At 45.2% G+C, this 20,768-nt stretch overlaps 1 protein-coding gene across 2 annotated transcripts in view; it reads left to right on the top strand.

Moving 5' to 3' along the window:
• jam3b (junctional adhesion molecule 3b) overlaps positions 1-20,768 on the top strand; it is an 86,515-nt gene that overhangs the window by 6,368 nt on the left and 59,379 nt on the right. Inside the window, exons 2-3 of one of the 2 annotated variants that reach the window (XM_085967994.1) lie at positions 3,799-3,902; positions 6,701-6,840. The exons of the other annotated variant lie outside the window; for it this stretch is intronic. Coding sequence (XP_085824120.1) covers positions 6,822-6,840 — 19 coding nt within the window. The 5' untranslated portion in view covers positions 3,799-3,902; positions 6,701-6,821. The remainder of the gene's footprint in view (positions 1-3,798; positions 3,903-6,700; positions 6,841-20,768) is intronic. 2 annotated transcript variants of the gene reach the window in all.

Raw genomic sequence — 20,768 nt, 5'->3', positions numbered from 1 at the left:
GGAATTTGTTTTTTCCCCCGACCACTGCTGATTAACTTAACTGGTATAAAATTTATTATGTTTTGCAGCCTTGAAAAATGGTAAACTAGCTATATGCAAGTTACACAGCTCCATGAATGTTGGCAAATGTGCTTAATTGAGTATCACCATTTCATAAATTTATAAATGTCATCTTTTTCATTTTTATTAAAGAAGCAACTAAGGGGGGGGGGGAATGAAATTAGTTCAAAACAAAAATTGTACAAGCTGTAACGTGTGCATCTATTGGGAATGGACATGAGCTAGTAATCCAGGTGAAATTAATTCCGTCCATTTCTTGGGTTTCTGAGGACATTGGCAAGTGGTGCTCCTAGTAAAGGTAGGCAGTCCATTGTAGGTAGGAAGTGAAATGGTACATTTCTATCCATAAAGTATTGACATTAATCAGTGGGATTTAATCGTTTGAATTATGTTTAATTCCCAAAGGAAAGAAGCATAAAATTGAAGAGCTGCTTTATACTGACAATACAGAATATTTAAATTACAAAACATTTTGAAAAGTCACAACTTTTAATAAATGTTCACTCAGGATGTCTTTTTATTGAAATAAAAATTGCTATAGCTGTGATCTAAACTCTGAAGTTGTTGTTTTTCCCTTTTCCTAGTGGAAATGTGTGGTGTAGAACGAGAATTGTACTTGCTAAAATTTCAACACTTTGTAATGTAAGGAATTGTGTGTTGATTATACCCGTGCTTAATGCTGAGAATGAAGTGGGATTGGTATCATTCAGTAAAAAAGGATCCAGTTGTTGGATCTAAGTGTTATTTATTATAAAATAGCTTTTTTATAAGTTCCATCTCAATTATGCACACCAATATCTGTAATTTCACTGAATTGTCTATCTCAAAACTAGTTGCGATGTCATGCTGTGTACTTAATGAAAATTTGCTCTGTTTCTTTGGAGTTCAATATTAAGTGAAAAGTCATTGTTAGCCAATGATGCAAAATTTGGTTGAAGAGTGGAAATCCTCAGTTTGGCTCTGCTTGTCACTCATCAGTTGTGCATTCCTAGGGGTGGAATATTGTTTAGTAGGTTGCAGAGAAAAAATCCATCTTTTGTTCTGGATTCAGTAAGGTCTCGAGCTATATTGAGCAGAGAAATGGATCAGGATGATCATTGTTTCATGACCGGATCCAATCTCTACTACATCAGAGAGATGTGTTTGGACTTCAAGATCATGAATGGAAGAAATGTAATTTCTAGTCTTCAGTTGAAATGAGTTATTTTTAATTAGTGCTGCTGAATTGGGTTAGCAATTCACATGGGTCTTTGTGAAAACTGAGACTCAAGATATGTGAGCTCTGAGAAGTGGACACATGCTAGAGGCAAGTGTTAAAGATTGGGGTAAAGTTGTAACAAACCTCTGTTGATCATGAAATGAGAAGGCAAGTTTTATGAACCTGGAGAGGAAAGTACAGAAATTCACAGTACAGATAAATGTGGGGATTATTAAAGGTGAATGTCTAGTGCTGGAGTTGGTAGATGAGTCGTCATCGGTCAGTGAAATAGAAAAGATAGACTGGACTTGATTAGGCGAGTTGTTCCAGCTCAAGAGGAAGGGCTAGTAGAATGGCTAGTACTGCACTCGTTAAGTGAGTGAAATTAATAAAGGAAATGGAGATAAGGAGTACTGAAGAAAACGGGTTGAGAGCTGGTTAGTCAGAGGACAAAAGAGGAACCTGAAAATAAGCAAGACACTCTTCCAATATAAAAGCACGTCAAGGAAGATTTTAGGACCTTAAATTATACTAATAGGGATGCAATTGAGGGCAAACAGAATATTTAACATACTCGAGGACTACTTCCTTGAAGTATTCTCTAGCAACATACTGTTCATTGATCGAGATAATCAAAGTAAAGTTACATTGACATCCGTATGCTGCAGATTCTAGATGGCTTTAAAGGGCTTCAAAGAACAAATTCCTAGGGTCAGATGGTATTTATCTTGGTTTATTAAGATTTTTAAACTGCTAACCATCATGAGGTAGTCAATAAATGCTGAATGGATTCTGCTGGATTGGAAACAAACTAATATAGAATCTATAATCAAAGATGATAGACTAGCTACATTAGTCTTACATTGATAATTAGTAAAATAATGGAATGGATTATTTGTACAATCTATTAAAAGCAGACACTGGGCTGGATTTTACTTACCGAGACGAGTTGGGGGCAGGACTGCTGCCTTCCGGGTTCTAGTCCCGCCCACGACGTCTGACGAACAAATGCCATTTTGCCCTGATTGGCCTTGTTAAGCCTGCCCTGTGGGCTTGCTGGCCAATTAAGGGAAAGTCGGTGTCAGATGACTTCAGCTGATGACGCTTCATCAGCCGGTTTTCTTAAAGGCATATACACCACACTTGTTTGACAGATGATTTGACAGTGTTTGACAGCATTGAGGTGCTGTCAAACACCGATGATCACTGTCCAAAGGTGAGTCCTTGCACCCAGGCTCTCCAATTACACTCTCCTTAGGATAAAACAGGTGGCAGCTGAGATTGCAGAAGCCATCTGTCACTTCTCCCGATGAGATGAGGCTACACAAACACTTCACAGTTTGTTACCTGCAGAAACCTCTAATCACAATTACTTTCATAACATTTCCTTACCCCTGATACTAACCATTGTCACTTTGCATCCTTCACACCACTTCTACAGCTGTCATCCAAACACCAACGTAACAGACCCACAGCATGCCTCACTTACCCTGGCGGGGTTCCCTGACATCGGGAAGCCTGCAACAGCAGTGGAAAAATTGGGAAAAGCCTCTTAACTGCCTGTTAACTACCTGTTAAGTGGCTATAATCCTATTCCCGCCGCTAGGAGCCAGGTCCCTGCGTAAATCGGGGACCCGACTCCCGGGAGGATTGTATGGAGGCGGGTTCATGACCTGCTCACATTCTCTTTCAGACCCGCCTCCTCAGGGCTGATAAAATCCAGCCCTATGACTTCAGAAGGAGAATACCCACCCTGATGTTTGAGGATGTGACCTCTCAAGTGAATGATGTAAGATGGCATATTTTACTCTTCAGTAGCTGAGCCGAAGACTTTGGCAAGAAGTGCTAATAACAGTTTCAGACACAAGCTGCTTGTAATTTTCTATCCATTATATTAATGGCTGTAAAAAAGAGCAGCTTGTGCCTTAATTTGTGATGAATACATCTGCTCCTCCAAAATGTTATGCCTGGATGTTAAGGGCAAAATAAGCTTCCATTTACCTAGATATTCAGGAAGCCTTTGATAAAGTTCTTTATGAAAGGCTGCTACAGACGTTGGAAACTAAAATCTGGAAATGGGTAAGAAAGTGACTGGAAGGAAGGAAGCTGTGAGCCCTTGTTCATGGAGTGATGGGGTGGAGGCAAGCATTAAGTAGAGTGCCTGAGGGATTAGTGTTGGAGTTCCATTTCTAATCTGTATAAATGACTTGGATTCAGCAGCCTGATGCTGATTGAATCCTAGTAATGGAGGTGAGTCCAGCCACTGAATACTATAGGTAGGAATGCCTGTTTTTGCAAGAATTCCCTCATTTCCATTATTCCAGGATTTGAGTAGGAGCGACACTGAAGGGAGAGGAGCCTGTTTCACACTGATGATTGTCAGAAAACACGGACAGGCCCCCCCCCCCCCCCCCCAAACACTGACTGTTGGTGTGAAACACTGACGCTTATCACTCCTGTCGACCTCAATCCACGATCCCCATTCATAAAGTTACTGAGGAGGAGATTCTAAATTAAAAATTGACTCCCTTTTTTTGCAGCATTACAGAGAAAGAATGAGAAGGATTGAGGGACAGCAGTAAGCATATAGATATACCTGTAGTGCAATTCACTACCAGCGGATGCAATTTGTACTGATAATCAGGTAAGCCAGACCAGACAAACCACATCTGCCCAAACCAATTGCATTAACACCTGTAGGAAACTCACTGGTTTGTTCAGGCACAATTATTAGCTTGTCTAGATAATGTGGTCAGGCACAACATACCGTTTAATTGATTTGGCTGCCTTAATTCCTGACTTTCTAATCTTGCCCAACTGACTTTCCAGAAACGGTAAACAGTATAGTTAAATTCACAGCCTTTTTGGGGGGAGGTGGGTTCTTTTTATTAGATATGATGCAGAACTAGAAGTTTAAACTCTTCATTTCTAACACTCTCCAACCTCTCCTCCAATGATTTGTGTGGTTACAGTGGCATTTGAACATGGTGGTCTGTAGTGCTAAGTGACTTGCACGATCTCTCTCAATATAGCACTTGGAATGCTTTTTTATTATGAATACACTTTCCTTTACTGTCGGCTTCAATTTTAACCAGGATGTTTATATTTGCTCATTTAAAGATCTCACTAAGTACTTGGTTCCCACCGCAGTATAAAACTCAAAAAAATAACTGCAAAAATGCAAGTTGAGAGCATTAAAGAACATAGTCTAGCCTCCAAAGACAAACATAATTTTGGATATTTCCTCACCAGAGGTTTGGTATGAAATAAACATTTGAGTGCACTAGAATAAATATAGCAGTCCGAATTTATGATTTGCCTTTAAATGCATTGGATAAATGTAAATTAAAAGTAGTTATCAAACATTATCTTTGGTACTCCTGCTTTCAGTGTGTACTTCATATCTAGGATGCAAGTGAAGATTAAGATTATCATGGATTATAGACCTGTAGCTTTAGTGACCTGTTGAAAGTTTGGAAGTTTGCCAAATGTAGCCATGACTCTTAAAGTAGAATGGTAGTTTTCAGTTAAATAATTTTTGCTGCCAAAATCAATGGCAGTTTAGTATATCAAAATCATTCTCATAATTTAGTTGTAAAGCAAAATAGTCCTAAAACATATATTGGCTGCTTCAAGGAGGACAGTAAGTAAATCAAAAAGTCTACTTTCCTAAGTGGACACTGGTTATTCATAGAGAAAGAAGATTGCAAAATCTGAACTTGAATAAAAGTTATATTGAAGGCTCATACAAACTCATCAAAATATGTCAGCTTAATGAAACCTTCCTGGTTTAATCTATAGTGCAATACTTGCCAAATTGAATGGTTTCAGTATGTGAATCATGTTTTTAAATGGGAAGATTTTAAATGTTAAATTCCAATAGTTTACATGTAAAGATAGTCCACCAGTTAAGTGTTGCAAGCCTTGTTATATGGAAATCCAGTTGGTAACATCCTATCTGGCAACTGCATTTTAAAAGGTTGGCATCATTAGGAAATGTTGCATGTAGTTTTGCTATATAACTTGACAATGGGGCAGGTTAAGGCAGTAATTGAGAATGCCAGCTAAATTACCAATCTGTAGGAACTAGAATCAAATTGCTTGAAGGGGCTCTATAAATTGACCTAAATGCCTCTGTGATGGGGAGGAAAAGTGATTTAGGGTTCTGCTTCTGATTCATATCCATTGACCTTAACTGGATGTGCATGTGTGAATATTGTATGATATTGGGCTTTGCTGTGATTTTCCCCACCTCTGAGTGAGTTGGCTTGCCAACACTCGCTGTTTAAAGTCAAATATGAAAGGCCAATTGGGTGAAAAACTAGAGAATGGTGCCAATAGACTCGTACCCTAGCAAGGAGTCATTGCTTTCAGGGAGGGGAGGAATGTTTGTGGAAGAAAAGGAAAATGAAAACTTTCCACAGATTGTAAACCTATAAAGAGACTTAATATATATTTCAAGTTTCAAATACTAAATTCGAACATGTCAGTTTGTTTCAGACTTTATTGCTTTAGGTTAACATTACTCTCTCCCTCCCACAGGGAAAAAAATCTGATTGAATACTGAGTAGCGTCTCAAGTTAAAATATTTGGCTTTTGATGCCAAGTTAACTAGTTAATGAGAATAGGGGCTATTGTACTGAGGTATTATGTTATTGTTTAATCTTGATGTTATTGTTTAATCTTGAAGCGCTTAATATAATTCAGAAAATCCATGAAAGTGACTAGAGTATGTTATAGACCAGTTGTACTTCACATTTTGTACCAACCTAAAGTGTTCTTGGCTTTGCATTATTGTAATGAGATAATGCTGAAATTTGTTGATTTAAACTTGGAAAGAAAGACTTGCATTTATATAGCGCCTTTCACGAGCTCTGGATATCCCAAAGCACTTTACAGCCAATGAAGCACTTTTGAAGTGTTGCCGCTGTTGTAGTGTAGGCATTATAAGCTAGTATATCAAGTTGAGAACAGCTGATATATAGGTTCTGAGAAAGAGACTTGCATTTATATAGGACCTGTCACATCCTCAAAGTCCCAAAATGCATTGTAACCAACAAATTATTTTTTAAGTGTAGCAACTGTTCTGAGATGGGCAGGTGTGGCATACAGCAAAGTCCCACAAACAGCAATGAGATGAATGACTGACTTGTTTTGAGGGATAAATCTTGGCCAGGACACTGGGACAACTCCCCTGCCCTTCAAATCGTGCAGTGGGGTCTTTTGAGTCCACCTGAGCTTGCAGACAAGGCTGCAGTTTAAAGTTTATTCCAAAACGCACCTCAGTACTGCAATGTGTCAACAGTTAAAAGTTTAACGTGGTCATGTCCTGCAGTGGGGCTTGAACCATGACCTGTGACTCCGATATGAGTGTTGCCACTGAGCCAAGGATAGCACTTTAACCTTTTTACACTACTTTGACTCTTTTTCATGTATGCACAGACTTTTTATCATCAGAACATTGTGAATGCACATAAAATTACATTCCTTTTGATGGCATTGCTGGAGTGTAACCATGATGTCACAACAGGAGTAGTTCGGTACAAATGCAGAACAAAGTGCGATGCCTATGAGATTTATCAGTAAGTGTACAGATCTCTTTCTCATTGGTGTATTTTTAAGTAAAATGGGATAGTGGAGTAGAATGCACATTTAAAATTCCATTTTCCATGCATTTACTGGGTTCCTGGATTTGCAGATATGGACATGCAGTCTTCAAGTACAGATCTATTCTCAAAAGTGTACTGTATTAGAAATGTCAGTAATCATCAATCCTCTGATCAGCAATAATTAATACTGAACAAGTTTTCTTGTCTTGAATAATAATTTGTAATCTCAAATTTTGATCCTTTTATCTGGATGCACAAATGTTATTGTCCTCAAAGTGTTAATTAAGCATCACAGTGACATTTATTTTAGGAAAACTGCTGTTCTTTGAATAATTGAAGAATTGGATGTTAGAACTTGTTTTGTTTCTGTTTCTATTGGTATGCTGATTTGGCATTGTGATCGGCTGAAGTCAGCAGATTGGGCATAACTGTCCATGCATAATGTTGCAGTCTTAGCCCCACTGTAACTTTTGCTGCCCATTTATTCCTCTCTCTGACTTTTTATTATGAATGGATTATGAGATTAAGGTTTGATCCTCTTACTCTTCCCTTGATTAGTAATGTCTCTGATCATTACAGCTACACTAAATAAAGTGATACCAGCTTATTTTCATAGTCTCCATAACTATTTATTGTGACATTTTAAAGGATCAAAGTTTTAAATATTTATCCCGATACAACCAATTGCCTTGTTCTGCATTTGCAACACCGCATGCAACAAGACCTGGATGACATTCAGGCTTGGGCTGATAAGTGGCAGGTAACATTCGTGCCACAGAAGTGACAGGCAATGACTGTCTCCAACAAGTGAGAGTCTAACCACCGCCCCTTGACATTCAACGGCATTACCATCGCCGATTTCCCCCATCAACATCCTGGGAGTCACCATTGACCAGAAACTTAACTGGACCAGCCACGCACATACTGTGGCAACAAGAGCAGGTCAGAGGCTAGGTATTCTGCGGCATTTGTCTCGCCTCCCGACTCCCCAAAGCCTTTCCACCATTTACAAGACACAAGTGAGGAGTGTGATGGAATACTCTCCGCTTGCCTGGATGAGTGCAGCTCCAACAACACAAGAAGCTCGACACATTCCAGGACAAAGCAGCCGCTTGATTGGCACCCTATCCACCACCTTAAACATTCACTCCCTCCACCACTGGCGTGCTATCTACAAGATGCACTGGAGCACCTCGCCAAGGCTTCTTCGGCAGCACCTCCTAAACCCGCAACCTTTTCCACCTAGAAGGGCAAGGTCAGCAGGTGCATGGGAACACCACCACCTCCAAGAGCCCTCCAAATCACACACCATCCTGACTTCGAAGTATATTGTCAATCCTTCCTGGTCACTGGGTCAAAATCCTGGAACTCCCTTCCTAACAGCACTGTGGGAGGACTTTCACCACACGGACTGCAGCAGTTCAAGAAGGTGGCTCACCACCACCTTGAGGGCAATTAGGGATGGGCAATAAATGCTGGTGTTGCCAACGACGCCCACATCCCAGGAACGAATTTTTAAAAAATGCAACCACTGTAAACATAGCAGTGCGATTGTCTTGTCTTTAAAGCTTCCAAAACTCACCAAAGTAGACGGTTTTCATGCGTACCTCCAAAGGCAGCCCAATCCTTATGACCACCATAAACATTGCCAAAGGCATAGGTAGCCTATTTTGCCATGCAAGATCTAGTGGGGGATAAATTGGGCCGTGTAGCACTTTTTTTAAGGCGCTACGCGGCCACATACGGCTCAAATGTGTTCTGCAATGCGTAGGACACCACCTTGGTGAACTACCACTGGCAACATGCAGTGTAGCAAGATAATGTCAGTGCACAATGCTGATTTTAAAGCCACCGCTGCCACTTTCCAACTTTCAACTCCAACCAACGCCCTGTCTTAACCTTGCACAGCTGAACATGACGTTAAACCGAATAAAGGGCACCCCATCAGCATTATTTAAAGGGATCATGAAGTGCTTACAGGTTGGTTGCTGGATTATTTCTTGTAGCTGGGGCAATTGTATGCATTTTTGGCGGTTTCAGATACCTTGCTAAAATTTGCATACTCAACAGGCTGCTGGACTGGCTGGTCTTGCAGTACAGGTAGACTATCCTTTATCCGAAAACCTCGGGACCAGCCGTGTTTCGGTTTCCGGAGAATTTCGGATTTCGGAAGGTGGGTCGGCGGGGGGTCGTGCGCACGACTTACGCTGACGCGCAGCGTAAGTTGTGCGCACAACCCCCCCCCCCCCCCCCCCGCCGGCCCCGACCCCCCCGCGGACCCCCGCCGACCCCGACCCCCGCCGACTTACGGTCGGGGTCGGCGGGGGTCGGCCGGGGGGTCGTGCGCACGACTTACGCTGACGCTCAGCGTAAGTCGGCGGGGGTCCGCGGGGGGTCGTGCGCACGACTTACGCTGGCCGAAAAAACCTTCGGTTTTTAGAGGGTTTCGGTTTTCGGAAGTCCGGATAAAGGGTAGTCTACCTGTACTACTTTTGGCATATAAAATGTTCTGCTGAAAAGTTGCTTCCAGACATGGGTGGTCTGGTAAGGCTTCCTCTGTGAATTGAACATGACTGGGAGGAGGAAGAGAGGCTACGCAGAGCATGACTAGGTGCTAGAAGGGGGAAGAAGTGAAGTGCAAGAGAAAGGGAGGCTACAACATAACATAAGAATTAGGAGCAAGAGTAGGCCATATGGCCCCTAAAGCCTGCTCTGCCATTCAAGAAGATCATGGCTGATCTTTGACCTCAACTCCACTTTCTCGCCCTATCCCCATATCCCTTGATTTCTTTAGAGTTCAAAAATCTATATCTCGGCCTTTAATATACTCAATGACCTGAGCATCCACAGCTCTTTGGGGCAGATAATACCAAAGATTCATAACACCGAGTGAAGAAATTCTCCTCATCTCGGTCTTAAAAGACCGACCCCTTATCCTGAGACTATGACCCCTAGTTCTAGACTCTCCAGCCAGGGGAAACAACAATCTCTCGACATCTATCCTGTCAATCCCCCTCAGAATCTTGTTTCAATGAGATCACCTCTCATTCTTCTAAACTCCAGAGAGTATAGGCCCAATCTCTCCTTATAGGACAACCCTCCCATCTCTGGGATCAATCTAGTGAACCTTTGTTGCAATGCCTCTAAGGCAAGTATATCCTTCCTTGGATAAGGAGACCAAAACTGCGCAGTACTCCAGGTGTGGTCTCACCAAGGCCCTGTACAATTGTAGGAAGTCTTCCTTACTTTTGTACTCAACCTTCTTGCAATAAAGGCCAACTTGCCATTTGCAATCCTACTTGCTTTTTGTACCTGCATGCTAACTCTGTTTCTTGAACTTCAACTACACCGCCCTATTAAGAACATAAGAACATAAGAAATAGGAGCAGGAGTAGGCCAATTGGCCCCTCGAGCCTGCTCCGCCATTCAATAAGATCATGGCTGATCTGATCCTAACCGCCAACTAATCATGCTTGTGCATTCCCTTAGTGCCTGACTTCCTTGTGCCTTTAACTTTCCTAGTACTCCTATGAGGTGCTTCCCTAGTGGCTGCAGCATCGGAGGTGGAAGGCTGCTGACCTTCAATTAAGGAGACTGCCGATGACTTTGGAGGGAAACCTCGAGCAGTTTTGGGCCTAGAGGTCCTGGCTTCAGACTCTTATCATCTTGGCCTGGGTTGCAGCATTCCGGGCTGGCTGTCTGACAGGCCACAGCAAGGGCACTGATGGAGGGGCAGGGGTGGGAGCAGGGATGCTGTCTTCCTTCGAGAGGACAGCAGTTTCCTGTTCCGTGGAGCTACTGCCACTCGCCCTCAGTAACCCTGGTGATCTGTTGGAAAACAGACTGCTGGAGTGCTGTGATGCCCTGGAAGCCCCTTTGAACGCTGGCATCCAGAGCCAAGATGGCAGCAGTCTGAGCTTGCAAGGCTGCAGTCTGATAACCAATGCAGCACTCGGACATCTGATGGAAGCTGTTTGAACTGCAATGGAAGCTGTGACATCAACCATCAGACATTGCATCATGGTGGGTTCCACTGGTGTGCTGATGGAGGTGACCACCCGTTCTCTGTTTGAAAGGATAGGCTCCAAGATCTGCACAAAGTCCTGTGCCAAGTTGGAGCTGGATTCCTTGACATTGTGTGCAGGCTTTCTGGCAGGCATTCCAGTTTACCAAGCATTTGGTTGTGTACGTCCATCAGCCTTTTCCTGTAGCCTGGTCCATTGAAGTCCTCATCTGACCCGTCTAGCAGAACTAGTGTGTGACCTCTCCCTCCGGCGAGCTGCAACCTGTGCTATCCTTTCTCCCCAGCTTAGCTCCTGCACATTTGTGCATGGTGTCTCATCACATGCAGATCCCCCCTCTATCCTAGCCTCTCAAGTATGTGCAGTATCAGTATCTGAGCTGGTGGCTGCAAGTAAACGATCGAGTTGCAGTGTCTCCATCTTCACTGTCTTCCTCTGACTGGGAAGGTTCCAGTTTTTGGGTATCTGAAATGAAAAAGGGACTTGGGTTGGGTTGTAGTGAGGGGAGAGGAGAAGGTAATAAGTGCAGCTTACACTATCTGCAGCTGGTGAGTCAGAAGAGGTTATGGGATGAGCAAGAAGTGGGAAGATAGGAGGAGGATTAGGTATGCAGAGACTCCTCATTGATCCCACCAAAGTTCACAGCCTCAGCGATGTCCCTTCCCATAGTGGCCAGCACTGGCTCCTCCATGGAGGTTAAAACATGCAGGTGCACTTGTCCTCCTCCAGTTCTTTCCTGCTGTCTCCTGTTATGCGCCACCTGCTCCCCACAAGCGTGTCTGAGTGTCTTGCAATATGTTTGGGTGACGTGGCTGTTGTGGTTGACCCTGTTTTTGAGCTGAGTTGTGGGTTTGAGGTTTGCAACAGTGCTTAATGTGTGAGGGTGAGGTAAACCATATGAATTGAAGGGTTGAGTACTGATTGACAGAGATTGTTGATAGGTGGGTGATGGGGTTGTAGTGAATTGAGCAGCGGATGAGGCTAGTGGTGCAGTTGGTAGGATATGTCATTTGAAGATTGAACTTGCTCACCGTGGCAACTCGTGTTAAATCATTAAACTTCTTCCCACACAGCATCCATGCTCCTGGAGCTATACTCCTGCCATTGACTCCTCGGCTCCTTCTTCCCATTGCCTCATGAACATATGTTATGAAGGCCTCCTGCCCCCCTGCGAATACAGGATGTCTGTCTCTCCTCGTCATTTGCACCAAGGCCTCCAGTGCATTATCAAAACCCTACTGCATGCTCTCTTGCAGGTTGAGCCATCTTGGCAAAAATGTTAATTAACTTCCTGACACCACTTCCAGCAGCCAAAATGCACCTCCCCTTTAAGAGGTGCAGACTACCTTTAAGTAGCACTAGCCACTCACGATACTGGGCTCCCTGCTGATGTATGCAGCTAATGAACAGCGCAAGTAGTGCTGGCTGAGCGCAGCAATTGTGGAAATCAACAGGCAGCATGAGTTTAACGCCCTGCCTGCAGATCAATGAAGAGGCGCAGGTTAATTACACACTGATCCCCGTGCCTCTCTTCGGGTCTTATCCAATTTGCCCCCCATTCTATTCATATAGGCCAACAAAGTTGTTTTGTATCTTCCCAATGTGATTTTTAGAAGAACTGCATGATAATTTGGCCAGCAAAGCATTGGTGTTTTAATATCTTGCTGACATTTTTATCTTCAAGGTAGAATGATGGATTTTGTATCATGTTGCTGTATTAAATCCTCCCTACATTTTCAGTACAGAAGAATGGCCGTGCATATGGTCATTACCAGCAGCAAAGTTGACAGCAGGAATAAGCCAAAACCGAGAAATTGCTTCAGGGAAAACAGCTGGTAATTTTTGTAGTAATGGTCTCTGCCTGTTGAAGAGAATTGAAGACAGCAGGATGGTTGAAGGGCGAGAACTGTAGTCTTGTCCTTCAGTTGATGTGTCTATCCTCAGTTCCCTGGCATAGTACTAGCAACTGTCCATTAATGTGAAAATATTCTTCTGTTAGTCAATGTATTTTTACTATGGGCACGATTTTCCCAGTGGAGGCGGGTTTCGGTTTGGGTGGGTTCCAAACCCACCTCCACTAAGAGGTGGGAAAAATTTGTGATGTCCCCTAATTGGCCAGTTGATTTCAGATGTGTGTTTCCCTGGGCCAATTAGTCTTTTGGGACGGAAACTCGCCTCTGCTGATGTCACTTATCCAGCTTCATTTAAGGGCTGCTTGCTGCCTTGGCTCATTCCATTGGTTTTTGGATCGATGCTGCACCACCTTCAAGCTGTTAATCTGCTTCAACAATGGCCAACTCCAAGGCAAGGGCCTCCCCGAGGTTCTCCAATGAGGCGCTGGGAATGCTGGTTGAGGGGGCGAGAGCCAGCAGGGAGGTGCTCTTCCCCTCATCTGGGAGGAAGAGGCCTCCCAAAGAAACCAAGGCTGTGTGGGTACAGCTGGCAAGGGATATTACCTCCAGATCAGTGTGCAGCAGAACCTGGATGCAGTGCCGTAAAAGGTTCAATTACCTTGTAAGATCAGGCAAAGTGAGTATACCTTCAGCTTGACCCCCCTCCTGCACCCCTTCTCCTCTCATCACCAGCACTCTGCATTGTCAACCTCCTCCTCCACATCCCACTTTACCCTTGCAACCCTTGCACCCTTCACCATCCCTCTCACTCTATGAACCCAATCACTTCACTATTTAACTATGCTGTCCTCTCACTCCCTTTCAATGTTATGCAATGACAACGACTAACAACGCACAGGGAGGGCCCTTGGACATGGGACCTCACTCCATCTTTGTCTCCTAAGCATCTATGCTCTGGACTCTCTACACTCACTCCAACTCCACTTGTCTCCTTCACTGCAGGAAAAGAGAGCCCTAGAAAAAGGGCAAAGACCGGAGGAGGGCCACCTTCCCTAGCCATTCTCACCCAGGCAGAAAAGGCGGCCCTAGATAGCGCTGGCGTGGAGGTGGAAGTGGGGGACGGACAGACGGGCAAGGCAGAGCAAGCTGGTGACAATAGTTTTGCCTTTCTCTCATTTACACTGCCTGAGTGACTGAAATGGCTGCTGGTGTACATTATTAGAATGCCACTTGAGCATCTGCACTATTGCATGTGCATGCCACACTTCCGTCAAATGTCTCACCCATGCCTTTACTCCCCACAGGACCATCCACAGAGCCGCACCCCACTGTCGACGAGAAAGAGGCTGAGCAGCAAGACTCGGGAACCTGCAACATCTGAGGACGCAGCGTCAGCAGATATAAGCACACCCAGCACCATCGCAGATACGTACACCTCGGTGGGACCTTCGGGACATAGATTAGTGTTGTCACTGTGTGTATCACATCTCACAGGTGAGCATCAGCAGGTGGTGGAGACAAGGACAGCAGTGGAGAGTCCTCGGCGGAGGTCGCAGGATTCTCCTAGCTCTGCTCCGCTGCATGTGGACCCTGTACTTCTGGGTCCATCCAGAAGGAGAGTGGTGCTGGAACTCCAGGAGCAGGTGCAGGAGTCTCTGACAGGTCTTGTCACTGCCAGTGTGGAGAGGATGGAGGAGTCCAACTCTAACATGACCAGTGCCGTTGGGGAGGCAGTGGCGCATATAGGCAGCACCATGGAAAGGACGGCAACCTCTGTGGAAAGGCTGGCTATGGCCATGGAGGAAATAAGTCGCCGGTCAGGAAAACATGGTGATTGTTCAGAATAAACTGACATCTCTGGAGGAGCGATGGGCAGCTATTGAACAGAGAAACCAGAGCTTCATGGAAGTCCTTTTGAGTAGGACTGCCAGTGCAGATACGGGTCCCCATGGCCCCCACTGTTGTGCAGCAAGGTGCTCTCAAGCCACTTGCAAGCGCTGAGGTAGACTTGACCCATGAGAGGGAAGTTGGTGGCAGACATCAAGGAAGTGGGGGCTTCTCTCCAAGCGTGCTCACTTCCATGCCAATGCGTAGCCCTCTGTCAGAGCCCCACCAGCGTTTGCACCCAACTGAAATGGGCGTCTCAGCCCCTGCACTGCCGCAGGATGAGCAGACGTTTGGTGAGCCCTCACAGACTCGTAAACCCAGAGGACGCCCGCCAAAGGTGTCCAAGCAGGAGCAGCATCAAAGTGAGCAAGGGGCCTCCATTTCTTAAGCCACAGGGGGAGCACCACTTAGGAGTACCACTTAAGAGAAAAATAAAGCTCCATTAGTCACCGGGGTAGCCACTTGGGTGATTGTTTCTGTTTATTGACGAAATGCCATCCCTGTTTGAAAGTATAAAAATGATTTGACGGCAAACTGTTGGCGTGATGGCATCTGTTATCTCGCCTTAGGCAGCTCCATGTTGCGGGCTCCGAGACACTTGCGTGGTCAGGTTGGTGACCAGAGTGAAAGGAGGCCAGAGAGTCATGTTCATTGTCTATCATGTGTTGAGATGGAGCCAAGGTCATGTGCAAAAACGGGCAACCTATGCAAATCTGGCCAGGATGAGTGCATCCCTTGCATCACGGGCAGCCATGTGCTTGTGTGCTGGTGCTCAGTCCTCCTCGTCCTCCTCTTCCTCCTCCTCCTCATGCTCATCTGAGGAGGCTGGCTATGAACTAGGCCACTTGCTCATCAAGAAGCTGCAAGCCACGACACTGTGTCATGTTGTGCAGTGCACAGCAGACCACGACCATTTTTGAGACGCTGGCTGCTGAATACTGCAGGGCTCCACCTGATTTGTCAAGGCATCGGAATCGCATCTTCAGCAAGCCAATGGTTTGCTCGATGATGGACCTGGTCGAAATGTGGCTGGCGTTGTAGCGTTCTTCAGCCTCGTTAGCTGGCCTCCTGATCGGCGTCATTAGCCACTCATTCAGGGGGGGTAGCCCTGGTCACCAAGGAGCCATCCGTTAAGTTGGTTTGGCGGATTGAAGAGCGGAGGAACACGAGTTCCGCAGGATGAAAGAGCCATGGCAACTACCGCAGAACTTGGCGCAAACATGCAAAGTCTCCTTCTTGTGGTTACACACCAGCTGTACGTTGAGGGAGTGGAAGCCCTTGCGGTTGACAAAGATAGCTGGGTTGTGATGGGGTGCCACATGTGCAGTCTATGATGCCCTGCACCATTGGTAAGCCTGCCATATTTGCAAAGCCAACTGAACGCACGGTTGCACTTGCTTGATCCCTTGAAGTGGATGTAATTGTGCGTCTTTGCAAAAAGGGCATCAGTAACCTGCGTGATGCAACTGTGGGTGGCCGACTGGGAGATGCTGCTGATCCCTGGAAGGAGTTTGAGGCAAAAAAGTTGAGGGTGGTGGTGACTTTGACAGCCACTGGTAAGGGGTGTCCACCCACTCCTCTGGGCTCCAGGTGTTGGTGCAACAGTGCACTGCTGTCTCCGACAACCTCTCGAAAGTCTCTGCCTCCTTTGACACTGCTGCTCAGTCATGTTGCGGTAGCTCATCCTCTGTCTGTAAACTCTGTGTTGGGGGTATCTCCTGCGGTGACATGCTTCCATGCGCTGGCGCCTTCTGCCCTCTGCTGCATCAGGTGGGTGAGCAGGAGGTTGGGGCTCCTGCGGCTTAGCTGCCTGGTTCTGCTGCTGCCGTGGCTGCTCCTCCTCTGAGCCTGAGGTCCATGGTGAAAGGAAATAAATGGTTCTCATGTTGGCAGATGCCCTCTGTTCGGGAAGTGCCCAGTCCAAGCGGGGAGAGGGTCTTCCAAGGAGGTCCCACAGTTGAGCGATAGAAGCTGCAGCACCTCTGACTTTGGTAGGCCTGCTAAAAGTGCTGAAAGACCTTTGGAACAAAAGTTCTGCCACCTGCAACAGATCCCTGATGAAAGCTCTGTTTTAATGGTGGAGCTGCAGCTGTGAGGAGGCCACCCACTTGTCAACCTGCCAGGTTTAGCTGGCGTGGTTTAGGAGGGTCGTGCAACACACTGTAAATGTGGTAAAATAACGAAGGCCTGTCAAAATAGGATTATAGAGGCCCTTAACTACTATTTAAGAGTCTTAACTACCTCTCTCAACTGATGGAGGCGGGACAGAATCGCACCCATCAAAACTGCCTCCGGCAAAATTGCGCGGAGGCGGGTTCAAAAGCCGTCCTCAGTTTTTGCTGATTTTTGTCAACTGTCCCGCCTCCTCGGGGCTGGGAAAATCGCCCCCTAAGTATAGAAGTGACTCTTGTAAAAGCTACTAAATGGTAAACTCTCAATTTCCAAAGCACTGTTTTCCCTGCATGTGGTCATGGTTCACAAAACCAATACAATCTTTTCCTTAAAGTTTTCTCTTTGCTTGGGTGAGGTAAGCTTTGATTTAAAATTCAGTTCCCCCCCGAGCTGTACAAAGTGTTCATCAGTTAAATTATAATTTTCATAGTGTGTCTTTATGCAGGCTTTGCTTTCAGTACCAGTTCTGTGCCTCCTGTGCATTTGAGTGGAGAAAGCGATCTTGCACTTGCACCTTCTCTTATTCCACAATTTACAAATCAGAAGCAAAACAATAATAGTATTTATCAGTTTTATTAACCACATATTACAGTAGTTTCAAGAATTGTTTCAAATTGGTTTGTACAGTACAAATGGACACCCCCAAATGGACTGCAGCAGTTCAAGAAGGTGGCTCACACCACCACCTTGAGGGCAATAAATGCTGGCCTTGCCAGCGATGCCCACATTCCCCTAACTAATAAAAACCCCCCAGAAAAATAGACACCTGCAAAAAAAAAACTTACCGATCGTCCCAAATAACCTACATTATAATAGATAGAAACTGCCATTTGAAACTACGGACAGCCTTCAATACACCAAGTCTGTTTACAGGTTAACATGCAGGTCAGTGCGAGATGGCAGCGGGTGGAAACAAGGCTTTGTGTAATGGCGATCTCTACCCAGCATGCTTAGCAGAAGGGAAATCTCTCCCTCTCTCTCTCTCTCTCTCTCTCTCTCCTTCTCTCCTTCCTTCTCTCTCCTTCCTTCTCTCTCCTTCCTTTTCAGTTCAGTTCAGTTCAAATGCTTTATTGGCATGAAAGTTTACAGAGAACCATATTGCCAAAGCTTACATAGCAAAAAGGTACAGTTTTCCAACATTCTGTAGGTGTCAATCGATTTGACATTTGTTGGGTATATACAATATTACTTTTAAACAATATTAATTTTAAACAGTCTTTCTACTTCATTTGGTATGTTCAATATTAATTTTAAACAGTCTTACTTTTAAACAGTCCTCAGGTTGTGACATGTTGTTACATATTTAGCCCCAAGGTATGGTCTGTCTCCTTCTCCTAGGACTAATCTCAATTTTGACAGATCATCCAATTCCTTGAAATCTGGGGTTGTTTGGCTTAGCTTGTTGAATAATATGTTTCTTGATGTGTTGAATTTTTCGCATTTTAGGAGGAAATGCATTTCTGTTTCAACCTCGCCAGCCAGACATTGATCGCATATTCTATTCTCTCTAGGCTGCCAGGATTTCTTGTATCTGCCTTTTTCAATTTCCAGTTGGTGGTCGCTTAGTCTGTACCTGGTGAGGGTCTGTCTCTGTTTTGTGTCTCTGATGGTCGTGAGGTAGTCTGCCAGTTTATATTCTCTTTTTAGGGCCCGGTAACATTCTAATCTGCTTTGGCTTTCGGTTATTTTGTTCCAATGTTCCAGGTAGGTTTCTTTGCATTGTTTAATGATTTGGTTCACTCGGATTGGTGTTTGGACGGCTGTGTTGGTCTGGGGCTGGTCAGGGTCCGGCTGAGTACTTAGTTTCAGTAGCAGCTGACTCAGGGACTCTTTTCTGGGTTTAGCTCTTGGGTCTGAAAGGCTTTGAAATGAAGGGTGTCTGGGGAGCTAGATTTGAGGTGATTTAGGAAGTTTAGTGCTCGTTTTTGGATGTTTATTATCAGTGGGTATATGCCTAGTTCGGCTCTGCATGCATTTGTTGGCGTTTTTCTTTGGGTGCGAAGGATGCTTCGGCAGAATTCTGCATGTAGGGCTTCTATTGTGTGTTTTTCCCATTTAGTGTAGCTTTGGTGATTTAGCGGGCCCCATACTTCACTACCGTACAGTGCAATGGGCAGGATTATGCTGTCAAATATTTTGAGCCAGATTTTGATTGGGATTTGGATGTTGTAGAATTTTCTTTTTATTGCATATAGGGCTCTTCGTGCTTTTTCTTTTAGTGCATTCACTGCTATGCTGAAGCTCCCTGATGCTGTAATAGTTAGACCAAGGTAGGTGTAGCTCATAGTGTGTCCTATAGTGGTATCACTGAGGGTAAACTGGTATTTGTTTTCCTGACATCTGGGTCTTTTTGAAAAATCATGATGTTGGTTTTCTTTAGATTTACTGTTAGAGCCCAATTTTGACAGTATTTGTCGAGTCGGTCGAGTTGTTCTCTCTCTCCTTCCTTCTCTCTCTCTCTCTCTCTCTCTCTCTCCCTCCTCTCTCTCTCTCTCTCCCTCTCTCTCTCCTTCCTTCTCTCTCTCTCTCTCTCTCTCCTTCCCTCTCTCTCTCTCTCTCTCTCTCTCTCTCCTTCCTTCTCTCTCTCTCTCTCTCTCTCTCTCCTTCCTTCTCTCTCTCTCCTTCCTTCTCTCTCTCTCCTTCCTTCTCTCTCTCTCCTTCCTTCTCTCTCTCTCTCTCTCCCTCTCTCCTTCTTCTCTCTCTCTCTCTCTCTCTCTCTCTCTCTCTCTCCTCTCTCTCTCTACTTCCTTCTCTCTCTCTCTCTCTCCTTCCTTCTCTCTCTCTCTCTCCTTCCTTCTCTCTCCTCTCTCTCTCTCTCTCTCTCCTTCCTTCTCTCTCCCTCTCTCTCTCCTTCTCTCTCTCTCCTTCCTTCTCTCTCTCTCTCTCTCTCTCTCTCTCTCTCTCTCTCTCTCCTTCCTTCTCTCTTTCTCTCTCTCTCCTTCCTTTCTCTCTCTCCCTCTCCTTCCTTCTCTCTTTCTCTCTCTCTCCTTCCTTTCTCTCTCTCCTTCCTTCTCTCTCTCTCTCTCTCTCTCTCATTCCTTCTCTCTCTCTCCTTCCTTCTCTCTCTCTCTCTCTCCTTCCTTCTCTCTCTCTCTCTCCTTCCTTCTCTCTCTCTCTCTCTCTCCTTCCTTCTCTCTCTCTCTCTCTCTCCTTCCTTCTCTCTCTCTCTCTCTCTCTCCTTCCTTCTCTCTCTCTCTCTCTCTCCTTCCTTCTCTCTCTCTCTCTCTCTCTCTCTCTCTCTCCTTCCTTCTCTCTCTCTCTCCTTCCTTCTCTCTCTCTCTCTCCTTCCTTCTCTCTCTCTCTCCTTCCTTCTCTCTCTCTCTCCTTCCTTCTCTCTCTCTCTCCTTCCTTCTCTCTCTCCTTCCTTCTCTCTCTCCTTCCTTCTCTCTCTCCTTCCTTCTCTCTCTCCTTCCTTCTCTCTCTCCTTCCTTCTCTCTCTCCTTCCTTCTCTCTCTCCTTCCTTCTCTCTCTCCTTCCTTCTCTCTCTCCTTCCTTCTCTCTCTCCCCTTCCTTCTCTCTCTCCTTCCTTCTCTCCTTCCTTCTCTCTCTCTCTCTCCTTCCTTCTCTCTCTCTCTCTCCTTCCTTCTCTCTCTCTCTCTCCTTCCTTCTCTCTCTCTCTCTCTCCTTCCTTCTCTCTCTCTCTCTCTCTCTCTCCTTCTCTCTCTCTCTCTCTCCTCCTCTCTCTCTCTCTGTCTCTCTCCTTCCTTCTCTCTCTCTCTCTCCTTCCTTCTCTCTCCTCTCTCTCTCTCTCTCTCTCCTTTCCTTCTCTCTCCTCTCTCTCTCTCTCTCTCTCCTTCCTCTCTCTCCCTCTCTCTCTCCCTCTCCCTCTCTCCTTCCTCTCTCTCTCTCCTTCCTTCTCTCTCTCTCCTTCCTTCTCTCTCTCTCCTTCCTTCTCTCTCTCTCCTTCCTTCTCTCTCTCTCCTTCCTTCTCTCTCTCTCTCTCTCTCTCTCTCTCTCTCTCTCCTTC

The sequence above is a fragment of the Somniosus microcephalus genome, chromosome 26 (genome assembly GCF_052327205.1).
Source record: "Somniosus microcephalus isolate GS21.2 chromosome 26, FLI_Smic_1.0, whole genome shotgun sequence".
Taxonomy (NCBI): Eukaryota; Metazoa; Chordata; class Chondrichthyes; order Squaliformes; family Somniosidae; genus Somniosus; species Somniosus microcephalus.
This window is presented reverse-complemented; position numbering and strand designations above follow the sequence as displayed.